Below are 19,500 nucleotides of genomic sequence, written 5' to 3'. Positions count from 1 at the left end.
GCAGAGCGGCATAGGGGCTTGGCGATCCACATGGGGTGCATGATCTAGGGCCCGAGTATACCACTTAGGGGTTTTCTTCGTGAGTACTAGTTGTTTTCGTAATAATTCCTTTTCAGGAGCTGGACTCAACTGAGGGTATAAGAATCATGCCTCGTTGAAGGTGACCTCCCCTCCCTTTGGCGTCGACGACCATGGCTCATAACGTTGAGCTTCTGTAAGTCCATAGTCACACCGCTTTAGCTCTCACCTTATAAGTCGCTGCCAGTTTTGGGCCTATGCTTATCGGCGTTTTCATCAACTCCATCCTATATGGTGTAAGTAGCTCATCCGACGGTCTTTGCAACAACTCAAATGTGGGCGTGTAGGTCACGATTGTACAGGTGAGCTCTTCTAGGCCTTAAGTCACCGAACACTCATGACGCTTTAGGCGTTCATATACTTCGGAAATTCTACCAGGCATGTGTTACTCCCTTGCATCACGGATGTCGGGATAACGTCCAGCAGTGACCCACGCTGGATACGTTACTTTGTATGTTCATCCCTAGCTAATATCGCGTCGATGTACTGATGCATCTTTTTCATAAAGGTAGTATACTTGCTTGTCGCCGAGTCATTGAATACTATTTTTGATATTGGAGTCATGTACGAGCCTCTGGTACATCTTTGGGGTGCGCAAATTTCACACGTCGCTGTTGCTATTGTCCACTCACTCAACATCTTGATGGTAAAGGTGACGAACGAGCTATGATATACGTACCGGTTAGTAAGTAACATCCCTCACTCTATTCTGCCGACAATGATTGACCGAGAATCAGTGGTAGTACCTGGTTCGTCCTGGCTGATGAAAATGCATGCCCCCAGATTGACTTTAGCTCGTCTAGATGCTATCATCACAGTATGTCCATCATCCTTTGAGTGCACGGTGGGCTTACTCGTTTGCAGGTCCTCATCTCTACGCCCGTGCAGCTCTTCCTTGCTTGGAGAGTCAGGGCCATGAGCGAGTCTCTCGTCATTCCTGGTTTTATCTGCCTCTTTACAACCACGTCGTTCTGTATGCTTCACTCATTTTCACGTCCATATGTTTTCGTCTCCTAACCTACGTTGGCACTAGTGGGAGGTCTAGCGACCGGAATCGCGGTATCATTCTTGAACGAGTACTCACAGTTCCATCAGTTCGAGGGAGCCCCTATTGGTTGGCTCGTGTCCTCTGCTGTCGCTGACGCCCTCATTGCGGCTTCATTAGTCTGGAGTCTCGTTCGTCCCATCACTGCTGTTGGCATGTCTTCGCGTGAGGCTTAGTGTAGGCCTTTCATTAGTATCAAAAGAAGACGGGGGTACCTTCCACCGACGATCTCGTGAACAGGATTATCCGATGTGAGTTCTGGTACCTCTTGCAACTCGGAAGATAACTGATTAGGGCCTTAAGTAACTGTTCAGACCGGGATGGTGACAGCCACTGCCGCTATTCTAGACGTGAGCCTTTTCATCGCAAGCACGGTTAGTTTCTCTTTTACTTCGTCGCCCCTATGCCATCCTGACGGGTCGTGACAGACGACCCTGTAAGCACTCTACCGGCGCCCCTGTCGCGTTAAGATGTTAATCCTTCACTGGTCAGATTCTGGGTCTTTGAGTTTTCTCTATCGAAACTGTATACAAACTCGATCTTGTCGACGCTCAATGCGCGCGGACGTTGGCGATCCTTAGCTCACGCGACTGCGGATCCCATCTCGTTTAATGCGTCTACAAGAAGAAGGAAGGTAATTATCCGGCTTACCTTGAAACACAGTGTAAGTGCCTGACGACAATCGTTCGTTAGACCAGGGCAATGAGCCGTACACTGGAGTTTGGGGTTATGACGGTGAAATTATCCCTTTTGATCTTGCACTCCCCCATTATTCTCGTACTCAACTATGTCTCAGGGCGCCAGCGATGCGGAAATAGAAGGCGAAATAGCAGGTGAAATTCCCATCAGGTTTCACTCCTTGCACGACGTACCAGCACCGAGGGATGCATCGTCGTCGTTGGCATCTTCCGGAGTAACGGTGACCACAGTGGTGGAGCGCTTCGAGGATCCGCCGTCTTGTGCAACGTCATAATGTTTCTCATCCGCGAGCAAGAGTGCGCGAATAAGGCCAGGTTAGCAATCATACACTACGCAAAGCCAATAACCGATCACAGCAGGGTGCACAGTTGGGCACTCGAGCGATCTGTTGAAGGAATTCATAGAAAGGAGTACTTAACCAGAGCTAATGTAATCCTTCCAATGTACAGTACTTCGCCCACGAACATGCCTCATTAACTCCTCAGAGTCGACATGGCACTACATAATAAGATCAACGCCCTCGGATAGTTGTGTATACCTGTTCGCGCGCTGTTTCCCTTTGGCGCTTTAAGTCCTTCAGGTCGTCAACACCAACCACCTTAAAGGGCCAGGTCAACCAGTTCCAAGGATCATTTGCTCCCATGACGCCCATATCTTCGCGTAGGTCGTCCATTTGCTGAGGCCATCTATTTGGCGCGTGAGCTCAGAGCGATGAAGATGATAAGGTGATATTGACGTACGCCCAAAATACGATATCACTGGTGAAGCTCTCATTGATCTTGTACAAGACGCCAGGATAACGCTTCCGTATCCAAGCCGCGTTCCGAGCCGTATGCGTAAGTGCTTCCTCAGTTGAGGAAGGGAGGTATTTGAGGTCTCCCAAGAAGTACGAGGAAATCCAATGTGCGGTTACTTCGTATGTGCACGCGCTGTGCGCCGAGAACTACCAGGTAAGGTGAACACTTCGGACATGGTGAAGTATCAAGCTTCAAGGGCGCTTACAATACTACCGTTGATGGCGAAATCGGCTCTCGCTATGTTTCGGGCGGGTACAATGCCTCGATATATCTGCGGGTCAATCACATCCTTCTGGATCTCCGGAGGGTCATCAAGCGTCTTGTAGGATGACCATTCGTCCGTGGCTGGCTGGGGATACCATTCGCGTCCGCTGAGACCAAGTCGTTCTTCCGTGTGACCTGTCAGGATACAACGGAATGTAAGTTCAGGAGTTCTTGGACTTGGACTGAAGAACACTCCGCACCGTCGAATAGCCCTGACCACGAAGACTGGAAGCCGGTAGCATAGATGACTATACTGGCTTTCACCTTCGTACCACTATTAAGGATGATTGACTGCCCATCTTCACCATATCCGGAGACCCTTTCCGGTGCAGCGAGCTTGATGCTACCGGAATTGATGAGCGAATAGAAGCCATCCTTGCGTGGCGTTCCTTCATCATTTGCCCGGGTGCTCCAGAATAAAGACGTAGACTGGCGTAGCGGTGAATCGGGTGGAATGGACAATGCTTGGAACTAAGGCAAATGATGAAATTGAGTTATCTCGGCAAGAACGTCGGCTTACCGAGGACGTTCGCAGGACATTCCAGAACCCACGGACAATCTTGCTCCCCAGCCAAGTTGTATGAAGGAAACGCCTTAACTAGTATCAGTGTCCCTGCTCGCGAACTCAGTCATAATTGCCTACTCGGTTCTTGTTCTGAGGCGAATATGGGGCGCCATCAGGCTTATCACCCTGTGGGAACATGAGGTTTGCAAAACGATTCTCACCATTTACGTCATGTACTAACCGGCTCCTTCGAATGAAGTCTGGCAGCGCGAATGGGGCGGCCACAACTGCATTTGGAGTGTCCAGTACGAGGGTCACAGGTAACTTCTCCTGAGCCAGACGAACACAGATACTGAGATTGAAATTAGTCAATCGCATTCGCGCGAGGATGATGTACTCACTCCTGCGCAGATTTACCGCCTCCCACGACTACAATGTTGAAGTCGTCGTCGGAAGCCCCCTCGGCGGCGTTGATGATTTCTTCGGCCTTTTGGGCAAACTCGGATGAATGTATCACGGGGCCGAAAAACCCAGAGTTCTTGTCTGAAGCTGGAGACAGCGAGTCCGGAATGAATGGACTGCTACAGCCCTGAACATTGATTAGTCGCTTGTAAAGATTGAAATATTCAGCTCGATACGTACCCCAGTGCACACGACCACTTTATCGTAGGTGAGCACCTTCCGAGTGCTGGTTTTTTTGTCTAGCACGTCAACGGACCATATGCCCGAACCGTCGTCTCGATGTACCTTCAACACTTCGATGTTGTACTGGATATGACCTTTCAAGAAGATGTCTGCAAACTGCTCCATGTACGCTTGCGTCTCAATGCCCGACACGCGCTTGTCCGCGAGTACAGAAGGTGGTATTGGCAGTGGAGAGAAGCAATACTCCCCATGTACGCTACAGGTTTAGGTATCCCTCAGTAAACGTTTGACGGCCGGGCTTCCGTTGATAGAACGTAACGCACTTGTTCACCACCACGCTGGGATACATCCGCTCTCGCGACCAGACACCACCCGGAGACGCGTCTCGAGTAAGTACCTGCATATCTCGAAACCCGTCTTGAACCAAGACATGTGCAGTTATGAGGCCAGCCGGGCCAGAACCAATGACACAAACGGAGCTGCCTGTTGCGGGCGTCGTGGTCATGGAGGGAGGAAAGAGTGGTCAGCAGTAGGCGCAGAATGGCGAGTCCCTACCTTCAAGTCTAGCGAATAAGGCATCGTCCTGCTGCCCATCGGAGCCGTCAGCGCCACCTTGACACGGGGAAGGATGAAATATGTCGACGAATCAATAGAAGGCAGGATGAACGTGAGAGTTGATTTGAATGCATAAGCGCTACTATGGAATACCAGTGACAACAATCCCGGAGGGTGGCGCGTACGACTAATCCAAATGTAAGTCGTGCAGTGTATGATAGGTCCCTGGAACAGAATACGGCCGTCAGAGCCAACGAACGCCACCGCCACTGTGGCGGAGTGGAGAACAAATAGCATCTACTCGAGTATCATCAACATGGCAGAGACCAGCGCCTGTGTCAACATAAACTCCGCACCCATCCATTCAACTAGCATCGACCTCCACATAGATGTCCCTCCCCTGATTTCCAGAAGTACCTCTTGCTCGGCTCAGTTCGGCATGGTTAAGAAGCCAAGATTGTTCTACGTGCCACGTGTCTGCAAGGGAGCGAATGTGGAGCATCGCACGACAGACAGACACCACTGTTGCAGCAACTGTCATCCTAAACCACAGTCATTGTTACGCTCGCTCGCTGAAGATATAGGTGGCTTACTCGCTCCCGAATGCAGTCATATACTCCTGTGGTAAAGAGTGAATACCAGGCAACCTATACTCAAGTAGTTTCAGGACTCACAACGACATTGGAAGAAGTAGTGAAGGTGAGTGAGACGGTTGTGTACAATAGACTGGCTAGGGATGCATTTGCGTCAGTCTTAAAGTACGCACATTACTCCTCAGACTCGCCTACGGAAAAGAGATATATCATGCATCCCCTAAGATGACATGCCATTCAGCATGAACGTAAAAATAGCGGATACCCTTACTCCTTGAAGAATAACGAGAGGAATGTTTCACTGACAGGCTCCGATGCCATGGCCAGCCTGACGATCTTGAGGAAGAAAAATACGGTATGAACAACAAGAGATGGCATATATATCACCCAAAGCAACACAGGGCTCTGAGACGTTTGGGAGCCTTGCGACATCTCCAAGAGAATAAAGGGATACTGCTCTTTCACCAGGACTATTGTTGCAATAGCACAGCCAAAGTAAGTACCAAGGGAAAGAGCATGTATGGTTTTGTTCTTCGGGAACAGGTACCATACTCGCAGTCCTACCACAGCTGAAACATTATTTAGATTCGTACATGGCATTGAATTTGATAGATCCGACCTTGAGTAGCGAGAAGGATAACAAACGCGTCGACAATCTCCAGTTTCATGAAGGAATCTAATCGATTTTCCATCCATATAGAATCTACACCAAGGAGTCAGAACTACACTCAATCCGCTGTTTGAACATTAGTACTTACTAGCACTCCCTAGAATCCGTATTCTACAGATAAGGTTAGCCTAAGTCAACATACACTATGTCTCAGAACATACGCTGATTGGACTAGGCCACCATAGCGAATCTGGGAAGTGACGGTTTTCAGCACAGGCAACTGTCAGTGGAGTTTTCGTACTATGATATAGAGCCCTTTGCTAAGTGACCATGAGTTGTCCCAAAAGCAAGCTATCTGAGCAAAGAGTCAGTCGTCATAAGTGCCATACAACTAATTGCGAGAACCTCACTTCATCTTCAAAGGAAATTAAGTGATCGTAGAGTATAAGTGTCGACGAAGCACAGGCCGTCCAGCTCATGTACTCGGATGCTGTGGCTAAGGTCAGTATTTCCTGGGAGGGGAGCATGAAGAGGTGTTAGGATTCTGGGAGTAAGCAGAGACACATCTATCTATATGAGTTGTACGTGAAGCCCTGATATTTACCCTCGACGGTGAGCCACTCTTGATCATCAAATACACTCATAACAGCCTCGCGCCACTGGTACCACGCCCTTTTATGATGCCTTACCAATGATTTTTGCATACACTGTCTTATATCTTCAGGACAGTGAAACAGCAGGATCGATGGTCCATGACATGCTAAGCCTGCAGTGGCCTGTCAAAGCGGAAAGGAGGCCGAGCCTCGCGCCGAAAGAGCGTTCTCTGGCAGTCAAACGCGGAAACCTCACATCTCTTAAGTTCATCAATCATAGGCAACACAGCTGCAGAGGCAGTGTTGATGATCTCTGAGTTCGTAGTAAGACCGAGCCTTTGAGTGAAGTGGTGAACCCTACGACTTACTCAAACAGTGAATACGCGGACTACTGAAGATAGCCAGTTGTATGCATGAGATATTCTTCAGGTTGATGACTTCAGGACCTCGATAGGAGTTATGAAGCTGAGGGGTCCGTCCTAATGTAACTAGGTGTTGATAGGTTGTTGGTCTAGACTCTAGCATCTTGCGCCGACTGCGGTAAATGATGGGACGTGTGTAAGCTTCGAAGCGAGCGATGAAAGTGGGAGATAGGACACGCCTGGTTCACCTTGATCTAGAAATTGTATTGTCTGTGAATACTGTACTTTTTCGACCAAAAGTTCGTCCCGTGTCCCATTCGGACCAGCACCGCGAACTTTTGGTCGGTTTGTCCCGCTTCAGTAGAGCCCACGAACTAAAATGGGTGACATGTTGTAAATAGGGGCTAAATGGGCATCAATATTTCACTTGTGGACAACCAATACAGTCATCCCAGCAGCTCATTAATACACCATAGCGCACAGAATGAGGCGATGATATCCACCACACACTCATTTTCCTATTTAAAAAACTCGAACCGAACTTATGTCCCGCACCACCAACACCAGCGAACTAAAAAGCGGGACACGCTGTATTTGGTAGTCATATTCCCACACCACCTCGCGAACTTTTGGTCGAAAAAGTACAGTATGGGCCCATGCATGTAAGCCGTCCGGAAGCCGTGTCTGGACTCTGGATCGCGTATGTTTGTTTGGCCCCTATTTGGACCAAACAACACGTCTCGCGTCTGCCGCAGGCGGCGACTTCACCTCCACACGCGTCTGCATTACCCTCTAAGAGCTTTGCTCGCCCTTGAATCCCTGAGATTCATCCGTGCCCATTAACCCATGTCTGAGGTATCATACTGGTCCTTCAACAACCGCTCAAACCCTGTATACGATGACTCCGACTCCGACCCCGACGCTTCAGACGATGAAAATTCAGCATCAAAAGACGAACGTTCTGAGGACACGAGGCTGCTCGAGGAAATCGACCTACGTGCTAGGAAAGAAACAGTTGAGTACAAGCCAAATCCGTGGAGCATCGCCAAGATCAACGCGCGGAGTGGTCCTCCTGCCTCTCCGCCACCTCTCCCGAAGCCTATTGAGAAACAACCACCGAAACGGGCACCCCAAGGGACAATTGTCGAGGCGTTCAAAAAGCAGGCCAACCGGCCTCATACCACACGTCCGCAGAATGGCCCAGCCCTCACGGCGATGCGGAGGCGGTACGATGCTCACTCTCAGGGCCATACTCCAATCAAGATGTCTTCCATTGAACCCTCCCACCAGTCGTCAGCTGCGTTGATGACATCTCATTCGCCTCCTTGTACTCACAAGCCATTTGCGGATGATGATCCTCAAACAACCCCTGCTCGAACCACCTCTGTTCAAGCACCTCATCCGACGCATATACCCAGCCCATCCACTCGCACAGTACCTCAGGCGGCTTCCTCGCCCCCAGCCGAAAACTCCACCCAGCCGCGGACCCCGACACAATACGCCATGGTGGCCCAGAGTGCCAACATCGCTCCTGGTTTTTTCCATCGATCTCTTGATACCGCCCGTTTAGCGTCTTCGCCTATACCTCCTGAAGTACCGGGTTTCTGTTCTCGCTGGACTGGCAGAGGTGCTGTGTCATCCCCTCCCTTGCCTAGTGAACCGAGCCTACAACGTGGCGCGCCCCGATACGCGAGTCTCGGCCCCCGTCCCCTTCCATCAGCAATCGCTCATCACTCTGGGGCTCCTAGTTGGCTAGCTACTGCTCTGCACCATGCGCTGGATTCTAGGCCTACCGCGGATGCGCATATCCAATCACCACCTCGTACATCTCCATCGCCAGAAGCTCTACCCAGTCTTCCGAAGCGCCTCAAACAGGAGTTCCACTCTCCGCCTCCGCTTGTCCGGCCTTCGTCTCCGGTCCGTTCACCCCCACCGAAGCCTAGAAGACCTATCAAGCGGCCGCTTTCGCCCTCACCACCGGGACGAAAGCGCATGTCTATCTCTCGATTCTCGTACGATGCTAATTCTCGTGCTGGACCCTCCGCGTATGCTTTTGCTGCGGACGACGATCCTGACGAGACTTGGTCAACTCTCAAGACGCCCTCGAAGCGTCCGGCACCGAAGAAAGCTGCTGCAAAGCACTCTGGAGCGTTTACCTTGCCGGGTCTTGGGCGTCAGCCAGCCTCTCGTGTGTCATCCAAATCGGCATCAGCCCCTGAGCAGAAACCAAGAGTGGTAAGATACCTACCCCCGCCTAAGATTGGTCCCTCGTTGAGGACGGGGACGAGCGCTCCTGGCGCGGAACACAACCGATCTTCTGAGGCTACTGAATCTGGCTTGACTACTGGAGACGTGCCTCACGAGCTCACAGAGGCAAGCAGCGACACCGTCCTCGGCGATGACCCCGATGCTGTGATGACCGTCGACTGGGAAGGCGTCAAGGACCGTTACCCTGGCGTGCGTGCGTCAGTGAAAGAGGTTTGTAGCTCTGTATGGTCTCTCCGTGCATGCATATATGCGCATCTCACGCGGATACTCGGTTTCCCCAGTAGCAGCGGCGTCGTGCGCGGAAGCTCGGAGACGTGCTCTCTTTACCTAGCTGCGGGGTAGTCTGGCGCGATGATAGGTCTTTGCTTGCGGAGAGAGGGATGGGCTGTGACGAGCGATGTATTCCCATCTGGCCTGGAGAGCTCTAGAAGAATGCGATACCTGGGTCTGGTCTACTGGGATTGCTTCGTTTCTTTGTTCTGGCAGACTGGCTTTGGGGCATTTTGACGGCGCTTGTGCCTTCCTATGTGCTGTACAATGAAGTTTATGTTACTATCATTCGTCCTTGGCTTGAGGATAACTTGACCATCGTCAAGTTCGACTGACGTTCACAGTGGTTGACTGGGTCCGAGACTTCCAACCGGCAACTTTGTTCAAGCGCCGGTCAGGAGGACGTTTCTTTCTTGTCGGCCCGTTCGGTCCGATGCCGAAATATATCCTTGCGCCCCTATTCTTAAGGCTCATCATTTGACGCCATGGACGCTTTCCCTCCCGTTCCCTCAGTCTGTTGTTTCACCAACTATCGCTCCATATCATGGATCCATTTTCTCTCAGACGACCATTCATCGCCAACCCACTGAAGACCAAAGATGACCTCGCGAGCTACCTCGTCAATCTCCTCAACCCGCTCGAGGCTCACACCTCCCCAGGCGGGGCGCGTATCCATCTCGGACACACTGCAACGCATTACGATGAGGCGGCTGCACAGCTTGAGGGGTTTTCCCGTCCGATCTGGGGGCTCGCGTCGCTTCTTGCGGGTGGCGGTCATTACAGCGGCGCGCAGCGCTGGGTGGACGGCTACGCGAACGGAACCAACCCTGACCACGCTGAGTTTTGGGGGAACATGAGGAGCAAGGACCAGCGGATGGTTGAGTGCTCGGCCATCGGGTTCTCGTTGGCAGTCGCGAAGGGGGAGCTATGGGACCGGATGAGCAAGGAGGCGCAGAAGAACTTTGAGGATTGGTTGGGAGGGATGAATGATAAAGAGATGCCGAATACGAACTGGCTATGGTTTAGAGTGGGTTTCTTGCGTTCTTGACAAGGGATGATAAGCTCATCGCATGCGCTGCGATCCCTTTCAGGTTTTCGCGAACCTTGGGCTGTCGAAGGTTGGATCGCCTCGTTATGACGCAAAGCGTATGAAGGCAGACATGGACCATCTCGACACGTTCTACATCGGAGAAGGCTGGTCTCGCGACGGACCCGAGGGCGTTGTTCAGCTCGATTACTATTCCTCATCATTTGCGATCCAGTTTGCACAGCTCGTGTACTCAAAGCTCGCTCAGGACGAAGATCCGAAGCGGTGTGAGGAGTATCGCAACCGCGCTCGCCGCTTTGCTCAGGATTTTGTTCACTACTTTGACCCTGAAGGTACGTCAGGTAACTCTCGTCAGTGTCATGTACTAAGCCTGGCTATAGGGCGTGCGATCCCTTTCGGCCGAAGCATGACCTATCGGTTTGCGATGTCCTCCTTCTGGGGTGCCCTTGCTTTCGCCGACGTCGAGCTGCCAGCACCACTCACATGGGGCGTTGTCAAAGGCCTGCAGCTGCGCAATATCCGCTACTGGCTGAAGCAGCCCGGCGCGTACTATTCTGACGGCACGATGACGATCGGGTATTGCTACCCAAACCTGAACATGACCGAGAATTACAACTCGCCTGGCTCGCCGTACTGGTGTTGCAAGTCGTTCATCACGCTTTCCCTCCCCACGTCGCACCCGTTCTGGGCATCGCCGGAAGAGCCATACCCTACCTCACTCCTGGGCACGGTCGCTCCGCTGTACAAGCCACTTCACATCGCGTCTAATTTGGGCGGCCATACTTTCATTCTTTCGTCGGGCCAACAATGCTCCTACCCTGTCAAGCAGAGCGCCGCCAAGTACGGCAAATTCGCGTACTCGTCCGCGTTCGGGTACAGCGTACCCACAGGCGCGCTTACTCTCGAAGAACTCTCAGCGGACAACGCACTAGCGCTGAGCGACGACCAAGGGGAGACGTGGAAGTGCCGTCGCGAGACTCGCGAGGCGCGCATTGAAGACGGCAAGTGGCTGCATTCGATGTGGTATCCGTGGAAAGGCGTCGAGGTCGAGACGTGGCTCGTGCCGCCTGCGCAGGAGGCGCCGCTGTGGCATCTTCGCGTGCACAGGGTGAAGACGGGCCGCGAGCTCACCTCGGCAGAGGGCGGATTCGCGATACACGGACAGAGGGAGGATGGGCGTGCGCTCGAGCCAGCGCCGGAGGGCCTGATTGGAACATACGAGCAGAGCGGGGAGGCTCGGGCCACCTCGAGCGCCGGCGTGTCTGGCGTTGCGGATTTACGCTCTGGAGGAGAAAGAGAGGCGAAGGTCATCCGGACGGACGCGAACTCGAACCTGATTGTCGCGCGAGCTGTACTACCGACGCTCGTGGCGGTGTATGATCCCGGGGAACACTGGCTTGTGACTGCCGTATTCGCTGTTCCGAGCAGAGAAGGCGAGAACGTTCCGCCTGACGGATGGCAGAACGAGTGGAAAAAGAGGCCTGTGATTCCAGCTGAGTTAGCGAAGCTGTTCTAAATCTGTAGTGGGTCCTCTGAATTCCGAATTCACGTTTTATCGATCATCCCTCATGCGGTCGTTCGGAAAGGTTGTAATTGGTAACGAAAGTGACACGCTTTGTGAACGAAACGACCCACCCTTCGAAAAGTCAAAGCCGTTGTTGAAATCGACGGCGTTTTCGACGTAGGTCGTGATAGGATCTGTCGATTGTCGTTATTAAACAAGCACAACGTCACTGTAATCACGGCGCAGCGAGCTTAAAGCTCGGACTATTCATGTCATAACTTTTACGCGCCGGGGCTGTTTGCTTGCCGTCGAACGGCATTGGCTCAGTAACTTTCAGCACGATACCGGTCTTCGGGGCAAACCAGTGCAGATGAAGTCTAGAACACTCAAAGTGAATTGTGAGCTATTTACGGCTCATGACCTCTACAATCAAAAAAAAATAACATGCGGTTTCGGAGCTTCGGATTTGGCGAACGCGCTGGGCGGGCAGAAGAGCGCTCTTTTTGCCAACTCAGCCGTAGCTTGTTGCGGCCCGAGGGAGCAGAGCAAGGGCAAGCAAGTGAAGCTAAATGAGGGGATGTGTTCTGTCAGAAGGTCTGTCAGAAATCACAGTGACAACGACTGTTCCTGAAATTTCAGCCAATGATCACGACGCGTCGATAATTGTGCCTGACGCGCGTCCCGGAAACGCGTCTAGATCATCAACTTCTACTGCGATCTCGACGGGAATGAGCGGCATCAGGGAGGGCAACATGCGGGCAAAAGTAGCCGACAGAGTGAAATAATCTGCAAGGTCGCATTTGGCCAAACCAAAGCAAGACAACCCCAGGGACGTATAAAAGCAGACCTCAGTGGAGCAACTTTTGCCTCATCTCGCTTGCAGTCTTTCGATTTTGCTTCAAAGCTCTTAACACACCCACCCACTCTTTCAAACCACACACATTCTTTCACCAAAATGTTCACTCGTGTCCTCGTTGTCCTTCCCCTTGCTGTCCTTGCCGTCGCCACCCCTGCTCGTCTTGACATTCGTGGTCAGTGCAACACTGGCTCCGCCAGCTGCTGCAACTCCGTCCAGAACGTAAGTCTCATTGATACATATACTATGCATCGCGCCCGTTTTGCTCACACTTAACCCTTTATTAGGCCTCTGATGTTAGCAGCACCTTCGACCTTCTCGGCCTCGGTGCCATCCTTGAGGGTCTCACCGGCCAGGTCGGTCTCAACTGCAGCCCTCTCGACATTCTTGGCAGTGGCGCTGGTCAGTGCAACCAGGAGCCCGTTTGCTGCACCGGCAACACCTTTGTGAGATTCTCTTTTCAGTACCTCGAAAGCTTCAAGGCTCACTCCGAACTTCCTCTTCGCAGAGCGGTCTTATCAACTTGGGCTGCTCGCCTATCAACCTTAACCTCTAAGCTACTGGACACTTGCTAGTTAACTTACTCATTCCTTAGTTAGCTACTTACATATGGACTTTGAAGCGGGGTTAGTAATGGCCTTCTTCCCGTACACTAGCAGTACTATTATCCATTGTACACTTTCGTACGCGGATATCGGACATTTTGCTTATAATTTCATTGGATGCATGATGCTCCATCATCGTACGGTCGCTTGTTTTCAGGAAGACATATGTTAATCCGTATGTCGCAAGAATTGAAGAGAGATACTATAAAAGGAAGGACAACAAGGCGACAAGCAACAAGTACAAACAAACCCGTTGTCACCTCGCGCGTTCAAGTTCCTCAACACTTCCTCAACCTCGCTCGAGCTTCACTTGGGCTGCGGCGGTCTTGAGTTCATCGTATGACTGGCCTCCGTTGGCGATGTATGTCAACCAAGGCCTCCGCTAATGTTCGCCGTAAGAAGCCCAGACAACACGCATACAGGCAGGCTTTCAAGCCATGATGGCTAAGTGTTGGCCTAGTACTATGGCCGGACCATCGCATCCCGCTCGGAAGTTCAAGCCTCCATGTGACATTCTGCTTGGTAGGTCTGGCATCATTTGACCCCTCCGCATGTATTCAGTCCTGATCTTGGCGTATGGCAGCCGAAGCGGCACGCAGAAGTTCTGCGACACTCAACTTCACTCGCACAGTGGCTAAACAGTTCAAGAAGCGCCGAAGTGAGCACTTAATTCTTACGGACGTTGGATCCCTCTAGATCAGTTCTTCCAGCTCGCAACGGTTATGGCTCGGAAGAAGCTCTGAGCGCTCCCATCACCTATGAGAAGTTCCTTGTCCACGCGGTGCTCGTTGACGACTTATGCGGTGAATCTCCTAGCCCGCTGCCTTGGATGGACCAGTGTATACCGTGTTGGCTGGCGCCCACGATTGACTGATAGGGTACTTTTGTGACTTGGAGATGTCGATATGAACGGTGAATCTCTGCTTCTCTTCTCGCCTATTCCGTCTTCCAGTTCCCTAACACCAACCATACGTGTTTCAAACAAATGTTCAGATCTTCGCCTCTTGTCCAATGGATGCCTTTGTCAGTATATCTCCGTCTACCTTACGTGCACTATATTAACTATAGGCCGTGTCAGATCCCGAATTACTTCCGAAGGTACATATCAGGAGTTCTCGCGTCCGCAATGTTTATGTGGACATGCCACTGACAGGACTCCACCCTTCTGGTGAGGCCTTCTCCCGGTCTTGAACCATCTCAGAGAAGTTTCAGGTCCAGGGCAGATGCATTGAGTTCTAACCCACGTGATGCCCCGCATCTTCCTAGTTTTATGCGACAAACATCCGTGTGCCTACAGTTTTTTTTTTTTGCAAAGAACCGCCACATATAAAGCAAGGTCTGAAATCATGCCGTCAGAGTCGACCAACGCAATGATGAAGCTCATGACCTCCATCGCAGCTCTTCTGCCTTTCGTCTCTATTGCCACGGCTCAAGCGGCCGCTTACGGACAATGTGAGATTGATGGCGCTTCCCGTCTCACCAACCACTAACCACTTCCGTAGGTGGCGGGACTGGCTGGACAGGAGCTACGACTTGCGTGGCCGGGTACACCTGCACTTATAGCAGCGCGTATTACTCCCAATGTCTTCCTGTACGCTCTTGGCCTCGCTTTAATGGCACGATCTAACAGCTTTCACAGAGCACCGGATCCACTTCTGGCGGTTCTGGCACCTCGACCGCGTCCGGAGCCCTCCCCACGGGCACTTCGACTGGCGTGCTGAATACCCTCGCGCAGTCCATCGGAAAGAAGTACTTTGGGTCTGCGACCGACAACCCCGAGTTCACTGACACTGCCTATATGGCTATCCTTGAGTCGTCGGAATTTGGCCAGATTACTCCAGGTAACAGCATGAAATGGGTGCGTTGTAGTCCACATCTTCTTCCGGACGAGAGTCTAAGACTTCACCCTAGGATGCGACGGAGCCCGAGCAGAACACGTTCACGTTTACGCAGGGCGATGCTGTCGTGTCAATCGCCAAGGAGAGTAACAAAATCGTCAGAGGTATAGTGATTTCACTCTGTTCCCCGTACTCAAGTGTGCTTACCTGGTGTAGGCCACAATCTTGTCTGGCAAAGCCAGCTCCCGAGCTGGGTGAGCAGCGGCGGGTTTACCGCCGCGGAGCTCACGTCAGTGATTCAGAACCACATCAGCAATGTTGTAGGGTAAGCGAACATCTTAGTGTTTAAGTATGTCTCTGACCCGGCATGATTCTATGGGCAGCCATTACAAGGGAGAAATGTACGTGCTTACTCTAATTATCACGTCGGTGATTCGAGTCTGATTTGTCTTATAGCTGTCAGTAAAATGCTACGTCTTAACTGCGTTAGTGTTCTTGGCTGAACTTTCCGCTTTACTCGCAGACGCATGGGACGTCGTCAACGGTACGAGTTTAGGTGGATCAGCGTGACGGTTATCTTATTACACTCGTTTCTAGAACCCTTCAACAGTGACGGCAGTTACGTCTCAGATGTTTTCTACAACACTCTTGGCTCGGACTTCATCCCGATTGCGCTGACCGCTGCCCGCGCGGCTGACCCGAACGCCCTGCTCTGCATCAACGACTACGGCATCGAGGGTTCAGGTACAGCTTTCATTCGCACGAACCATCAGCTCTAACAGAGCGTACGGAATAAACTTTGACCTGCAGGTACCAAATCAACAGCGATGCAGAACCTCGTGAAGACTCTTAAAGCTGATGGCGTGCCGATCGACTGCATCGGATTCGAGAGTCACTTCATCCTTGGTGAGGTGCCTACGGACCTGCAGTCTAACATCGAGGCTTTCACTGCGCTCGGCGTCGTCGTCATGATCACCGAGCTCGACATCCGCATGACACTGCCCGAGACGGCCGCGCAGCTCGAGCAGCAGAAGACGGACTATCAGACGGTTGTTTCGGCGTGTGCTGCTGTGGATGACTGTGTGGGTATTACGGTGTGGGACTTCACCGACAAGGTTCGTGACGGACGAGCTCGATGAGATGCGTGCTGATTATGTCTCAAAATTTGTCAGTACTCTTGGGTTCCTTCGACTTTTTCTGGCCAGGGCGCAGCGTGCCCGTATGATGACGTGAGTGGTTCAGCTACCAGCTGCGTTATGTCATCTGATCCCGCCTTTATCTAGAATCTGATCAAGAAGCCTGCTTTCGATGGTATCGTTGCGGGTTTATCTTGAACTGTTACTGTCTCTATTTTCGCATTGATGGGTTTTTTTCGGCTACTATGTTCTCTTGGATCACTGTGTAAAGGGTACTACAGATATATTGCATATACTGCGCTTATAGCCACTCATTTTTCATGATATTAGCCAAGGATACACTGACGGTGGGACTCCTTCATGTTCTAGAAACCGAGAGACTTTGGCATGTAAATGAGGTCATCGAATGAAATAGACAGTAGATACAAACAACGCTGCCGCTCCGCGTCACCATTGCCCTGCGCGTTGATTGCGCCTCCCCGTATGACAACTACCCTAAACCCAAATCAAGTCCAGTGATACCCCTGAAAGTACGTAGCTGCCTTGCCCTGTTGTACCTTGTACTAGTGTCAGGCACAACTTGAAGACACTTTGTTTCGTGTCCGGCCAGGGCGCAGCAACTTGAACCGATGCACAACAGATTCCAGAGCACACGGGATTAAAATGTCTCATGGTTCCTCTATTTGCTCATTGACACTGTTGTATGGCTCATACAAACCAGTGGTATTATAACCATCATCAGTATCTCGACTCGCTCCGGCTCGCTGATGGCATCATATGCATGTCGGAGTTTCGACTGTAACACATCTGCCAGCCCATGACGCACTCCGGGGAACTTGGCCACTGGGACAGTACCAGAACCTAGCAAACGCCGACTGATGAGAGCCTCTTTCCATCCGCGCACCTGCCGCAGCGTATTAATAACATATCGGCATATTAGAATCTCGACGTTCGCCTCGTACCATCATAAAGTCAAGTTAGTCAAATCAAATCAAGTCAAGTTGCTCCCCTCCATTGAGCTAGCTTCCATCCGTTCTTTTGATGTCAGAACCATGTACGTCGCCGGCATCAGCTTTCCATCCGATCCGGAGAAGTACGGCGCAGCGTGGCTCGAGGAGGGCTCGTAGTTGGTCGCGAAGGCAATTGGCCAGTACATCCGGCCACTCACTTTTACCCACTGCTAGGCAAAACTGGGGCAATTAATGCTCATCAGGGTATAGCGGGGGTGCTAGCGCAAGGCAGTAGCATGGTGATGAACCGATCTTTGCCAATGATTGACCTCAAGGCTACTTGATCCCGTAGGTATGGGAAGGGAAGACGCAAATACCGCACGGCTACGAAACGTGCATGTCAAGATGTTACCTGTACTTTCCCTAAAATAGCCAGGCCCCTGATTGTGTCTTGGTCAGCTTATGAAATCAGGCGCAGCACCCATCAGCAAGTGGCTGCCATCTTGCTCAGCACCCTCTCAACTTACGGCTAGTGCAGTCATCTTCGTCATTCCCTTCCTCGGCCTAGGGCAACATTGTGCAGCTGTACGAAGATGATTGAGAAGATCACGAATCTTAGCCAAGCGTCGTCCGTGTGGGTGCATGAAATTTTTAAATGTAACGATGTCCATGCCATGAATACTATCACTGACTCTGATAGGGACAGTTGGCTCCAAAAAACGTGACTCTGCCCTCAGGTAGTTCCTCGTTGAATATTGATACAAAGCTATCGAAGGTAATAAGGAATTTTCCGGAGCCCTGGTCGCCACTATCACCTGCCCTATTCAAGAAGCGAACACGGAGCACAGATTATACGCCTCACCCCAGACTAGCGCAAAGCACGGGCGCAAGTGGCGCATTGTTCTCACTTGCAGCGGAACTAGTTACCGCCCACAGTCACATCCAATGACACCAACCCAGCACCCCGGGTTAGTGGAGATTTGTGTGTAATAGCGCTCCCAGTTGCCGTTTGTCGACGTGTTCTAGCTGTCTTTTAGTGATCGGATGCCTTTCCTGGATTTACTCCTCCTGAAATTCCTACGTCAACCTCGGGATGGACATCAGCTTCTCAAAGTTAGAAGCTGCAGCCAGTTACGGATGGTAAATGACTTTCCAGTGCCAATTCGCATATATAAGAGAGATACCAGTCGCCATCTTATCCTCATCGTCCATATCTTCACTGCACCACTCAGTCCAACCAAACTCCCAACAAGAAAATCACTATGGTCTTGAAGATTCACGGCGCCAGCCAGTCTACCTGCACCCGCACCGTCGCGGTCGTTGCTACGGAGCTCAACGTCCCATATGAGTTAGTTCCTGTCAACTTTGCCACAGCCGAGCACAAGTCGCCCGCGTTCACCGCCGTTCAGCCATTCGGCCAGCTACCTTACATCGTATGTTCTCTCTCATCCACCATCCACCTCCCTCTTCCTAGGCGAACCATCCAGAAAATAACCGTCCATGATGTGCACACAGGACGACGATGGCTTCAAGCTGTACGAGTCCCGCGCCATCGCCCGCTACCTCGTCAAGAAGTACGGCGGCCAGGGCACGGTGAGCCTGATCCCCACCGGTCTCAAGGAGGAGGCCCTCTTCGAGCAGGGCGTTTCGATCGAGACGGCCAACTTCTACCCGTCCGCGATCGGATTCGGCCTCGAGAAGGTCTTTAAGCCGTGCGTATCACATATACTCTCACGGTCCATCCTTGATCGAGGCTGACGGTGATTACGACGGTGCTGTAGGATGCGTGGTGTCACTCCTGACGAGGCCCGTGCAGCGGAGTGTCTCAAGACTCTCGAGGCCAAGCTCGACGTGTACGACGTCCTCCTCGGCAAGCAGAAGTATGTCGGTGGAAACGTACGTCTTTCGCCATCTCACGTCATGACAAAAACGCTAATCGTGGGCTGTTCGTGTCATACAGGAGATCACCCTTGCGGACATATTCCATCTCCCGTACGGCCAGCTTCTTGTCAAGGTCGGCCGGGATGATCTCTTCGAGTCGCGCCCCAATGTAGCGAGGTGGTGGAAGGAGATCTCGACCAGGCCGTCTTGGCTCGCTGTCAAGGATGGTGCTTAAGTTAGAGCCGACTATCGTTAGACTGAATGGGGGTGCCAAAGTGTGTTCATAATTGTACAGTAGCTAAACAGTGGACATCATCGCGACTTTTCTGACAGTGACCACCGCGGTTGGCCAAAAAGCTAGCACTGGAGATGGTTGGTTGATATGATTATCATTCAGA

General features: G+C 51.7%; 7 protein-coding genes across 7 annotated transcripts; 5 read left to right on the top strand and 2 right to left on the bottom strand.

Moving 5' to 3' along the window:
* Positions 1-191: 191 nt before the first annotated feature.
* CONPUDRAFT_157654 (uncharacterized protein) lies at positions 192-1,563 on the top strand (the record flags this gene model as incomplete). The annotated part of the gene is made up of 13 exons (XM_007774591.1): positions 192-214; positions 266-314; positions 366-380; positions 428-529; positions 587-668; positions 731-763; positions 816-827; positions 882-895; positions 943-1,051; positions 1,112-1,254; positions 1,317-1,374; positions 1,427-1,497; positions 1,552-1,563. 13 exons carry the CDS (start codon positions 192-194, stop codon positions 1,561-1,563), a joined length of 723 nt encoding a protein of 240 aa, XP_007772781.1.
* Positions 1,564-1,820: 257 nt separating this feature from the next.
* CONPUDRAFT_168336 (FAD/NAD(P)-binding domain-containing protein) lies at positions 1,821-4,538 on the bottom strand (the record flags this gene model as incomplete). Its single annotated transcript, XM_007774590.1, has 11 exons — positions 1,821-2,101; positions 2,361-2,508; positions 2,563-2,765; positions 2,825-3,018; positions 3,084-3,347; positions 3,404-3,476; positions 3,527-3,574; positions 3,626-3,740; positions 3,790-3,977; positions 4,031-4,289; positions 4,357-4,538. 11 exons carry the CDS (start codon positions 4,536-4,538, stop codon positions 1,976-1,978), a joined length of 1,800 nt encoding a protein of 599 aa, XP_007772780.1. The 3' UTR covers positions 1,821-1,975.
* Positions 4,539-5,448: 910 nt separating this feature from the next.
* CONPUDRAFT_62721 (uncharacterized protein) lies at positions 5,449-5,781 on the bottom strand (the record flags this gene model as incomplete). Its single annotated transcript, XM_007774202.1, has 1 exon — positions 5,449-5,781. The coding sequence occupies one exon, from the start codon at positions 5,779-5,781 to the stop codon at positions 5,449-5,451; it is 333 nt and encodes a 110-aa protein (XP_007772392.1).
* A 4,047-nt stretch (positions 5,782-9,828) lies between these two features.
* CONPUDRAFT_129673 (uncharacterized protein) lies at positions 9,829-11,882 on the top strand (the record flags this gene model as incomplete). Its single annotated transcript, XM_007774589.1, has 3 exons — positions 9,829-10,311; positions 10,376-10,664; positions 10,713-11,882. The coding sequence occupies 3 exons, from the start codon at positions 9,829-9,831 to the stop codon at positions 11,846-11,848; spliced, it is 1,908 nt and encodes a 635-aa protein (XP_007772779.1). The 3' UTR covers positions 11,849-11,882.
* An 839-nt stretch (positions 11,883-12,721) lies between these two features.
* CONPUDRAFT_129670 (fungal hydrophobin) lies at positions 12,722-13,559 on the top strand. The gene is made up of 3 exons (XM_007774588.1): positions 12,722-12,914; positions 12,980-13,138; positions 13,201-13,559. Exons 1-3 carry the CDS (start codon positions 12,792-12,794, stop codon positions 13,246-13,248), a joined length of 330 nt encoding a protein of 109 aa, XP_007772778.1. The 5' UTR covers positions 12,722-12,791; the 3' UTR covers positions 13,249-13,559.
* A 1,108-nt stretch (positions 13,560-14,667) lies between these two features.
* Positions 14,668-16,469, top strand: CONPUDRAFT_180563 (uncharacterized protein; the record flags this gene model as incomplete). Its single annotated transcript, XM_007774645.1, has 12 exons — positions 14,668-14,749; positions 14,800-14,888; positions 14,937-15,155; positions 15,209-15,299; positions 15,352-15,460; positions 15,529-15,536; positions 15,592-15,597; positions 15,659-15,679; positions 15,733-15,879; positions 15,946-16,250; positions 16,308-16,364; positions 16,419-16,469. The coding sequence occupies 12 exons, from the start codon at positions 14,668-14,670 to the stop codon at positions 16,467-16,469; spliced, it is 1,185 nt and encodes a 394-aa protein (XP_007772835.1).
* A 2,014-nt stretch (positions 16,470-18,483) lies between these two features.
* Positions 18,484-19,337, top strand: CONPUDRAFT_62343 (glutathione S-transferase; the record flags this gene model as incomplete). Its single annotated transcript, XM_007774177.1, has 4 exons — positions 18,484-18,654; positions 18,737-18,933; positions 19,003-19,117; positions 19,182-19,337. The coding sequence occupies 4 exons, from the start codon at positions 18,484-18,486 to the stop codon at positions 19,335-19,337; spliced, it is 639 nt and encodes a 212-aa protein (XP_007772367.1).
* Positions 19,338-19,500: the final 163 nt, after the last annotated feature.

Source organism: Coniophora puteana, assembly GCF_000271625.1.
Source record: "Coniophora puteana RWD-64-598 SS2 unplaced genomic scaffold CONPUscaffold_12, whole genome shotgun sequence".
Lineage (NCBI taxonomy): Eukaryota > Fungi > Basidiomycota > Agaricomycetes > Boletales > Coniophoraceae > Coniophora > Coniophora puteana.
This window is presented reverse-complemented; position numbering and strand designations above follow the sequence as displayed.

Bases quoted from the DNA above. Each gene is read 5' to 3' on its own strand.
- CONPUDRAFT_129670 (XM_007774588.1), top strand. From the start codon at position 12,792: ATGTTCACTCGTGTCCTCGTTGTCCTTCCCCTTGCTGTCCTTGCCGTC. The intron at 12,915-12,979 runs GTAAGTCTCATT...ACCCTTTATTAG, and splicing joins GCTGCAACTCCGTCCAGAAC to GCCTCTGATGTTAGCAGCAC. The intron at 13,139-13,200 runs GTGAGATTCTCT...TCCTCTTCGCAG, and splicing joins GCTGCACCGGCAACACCTTT to AGCGGTCTTATCAACTTGGG.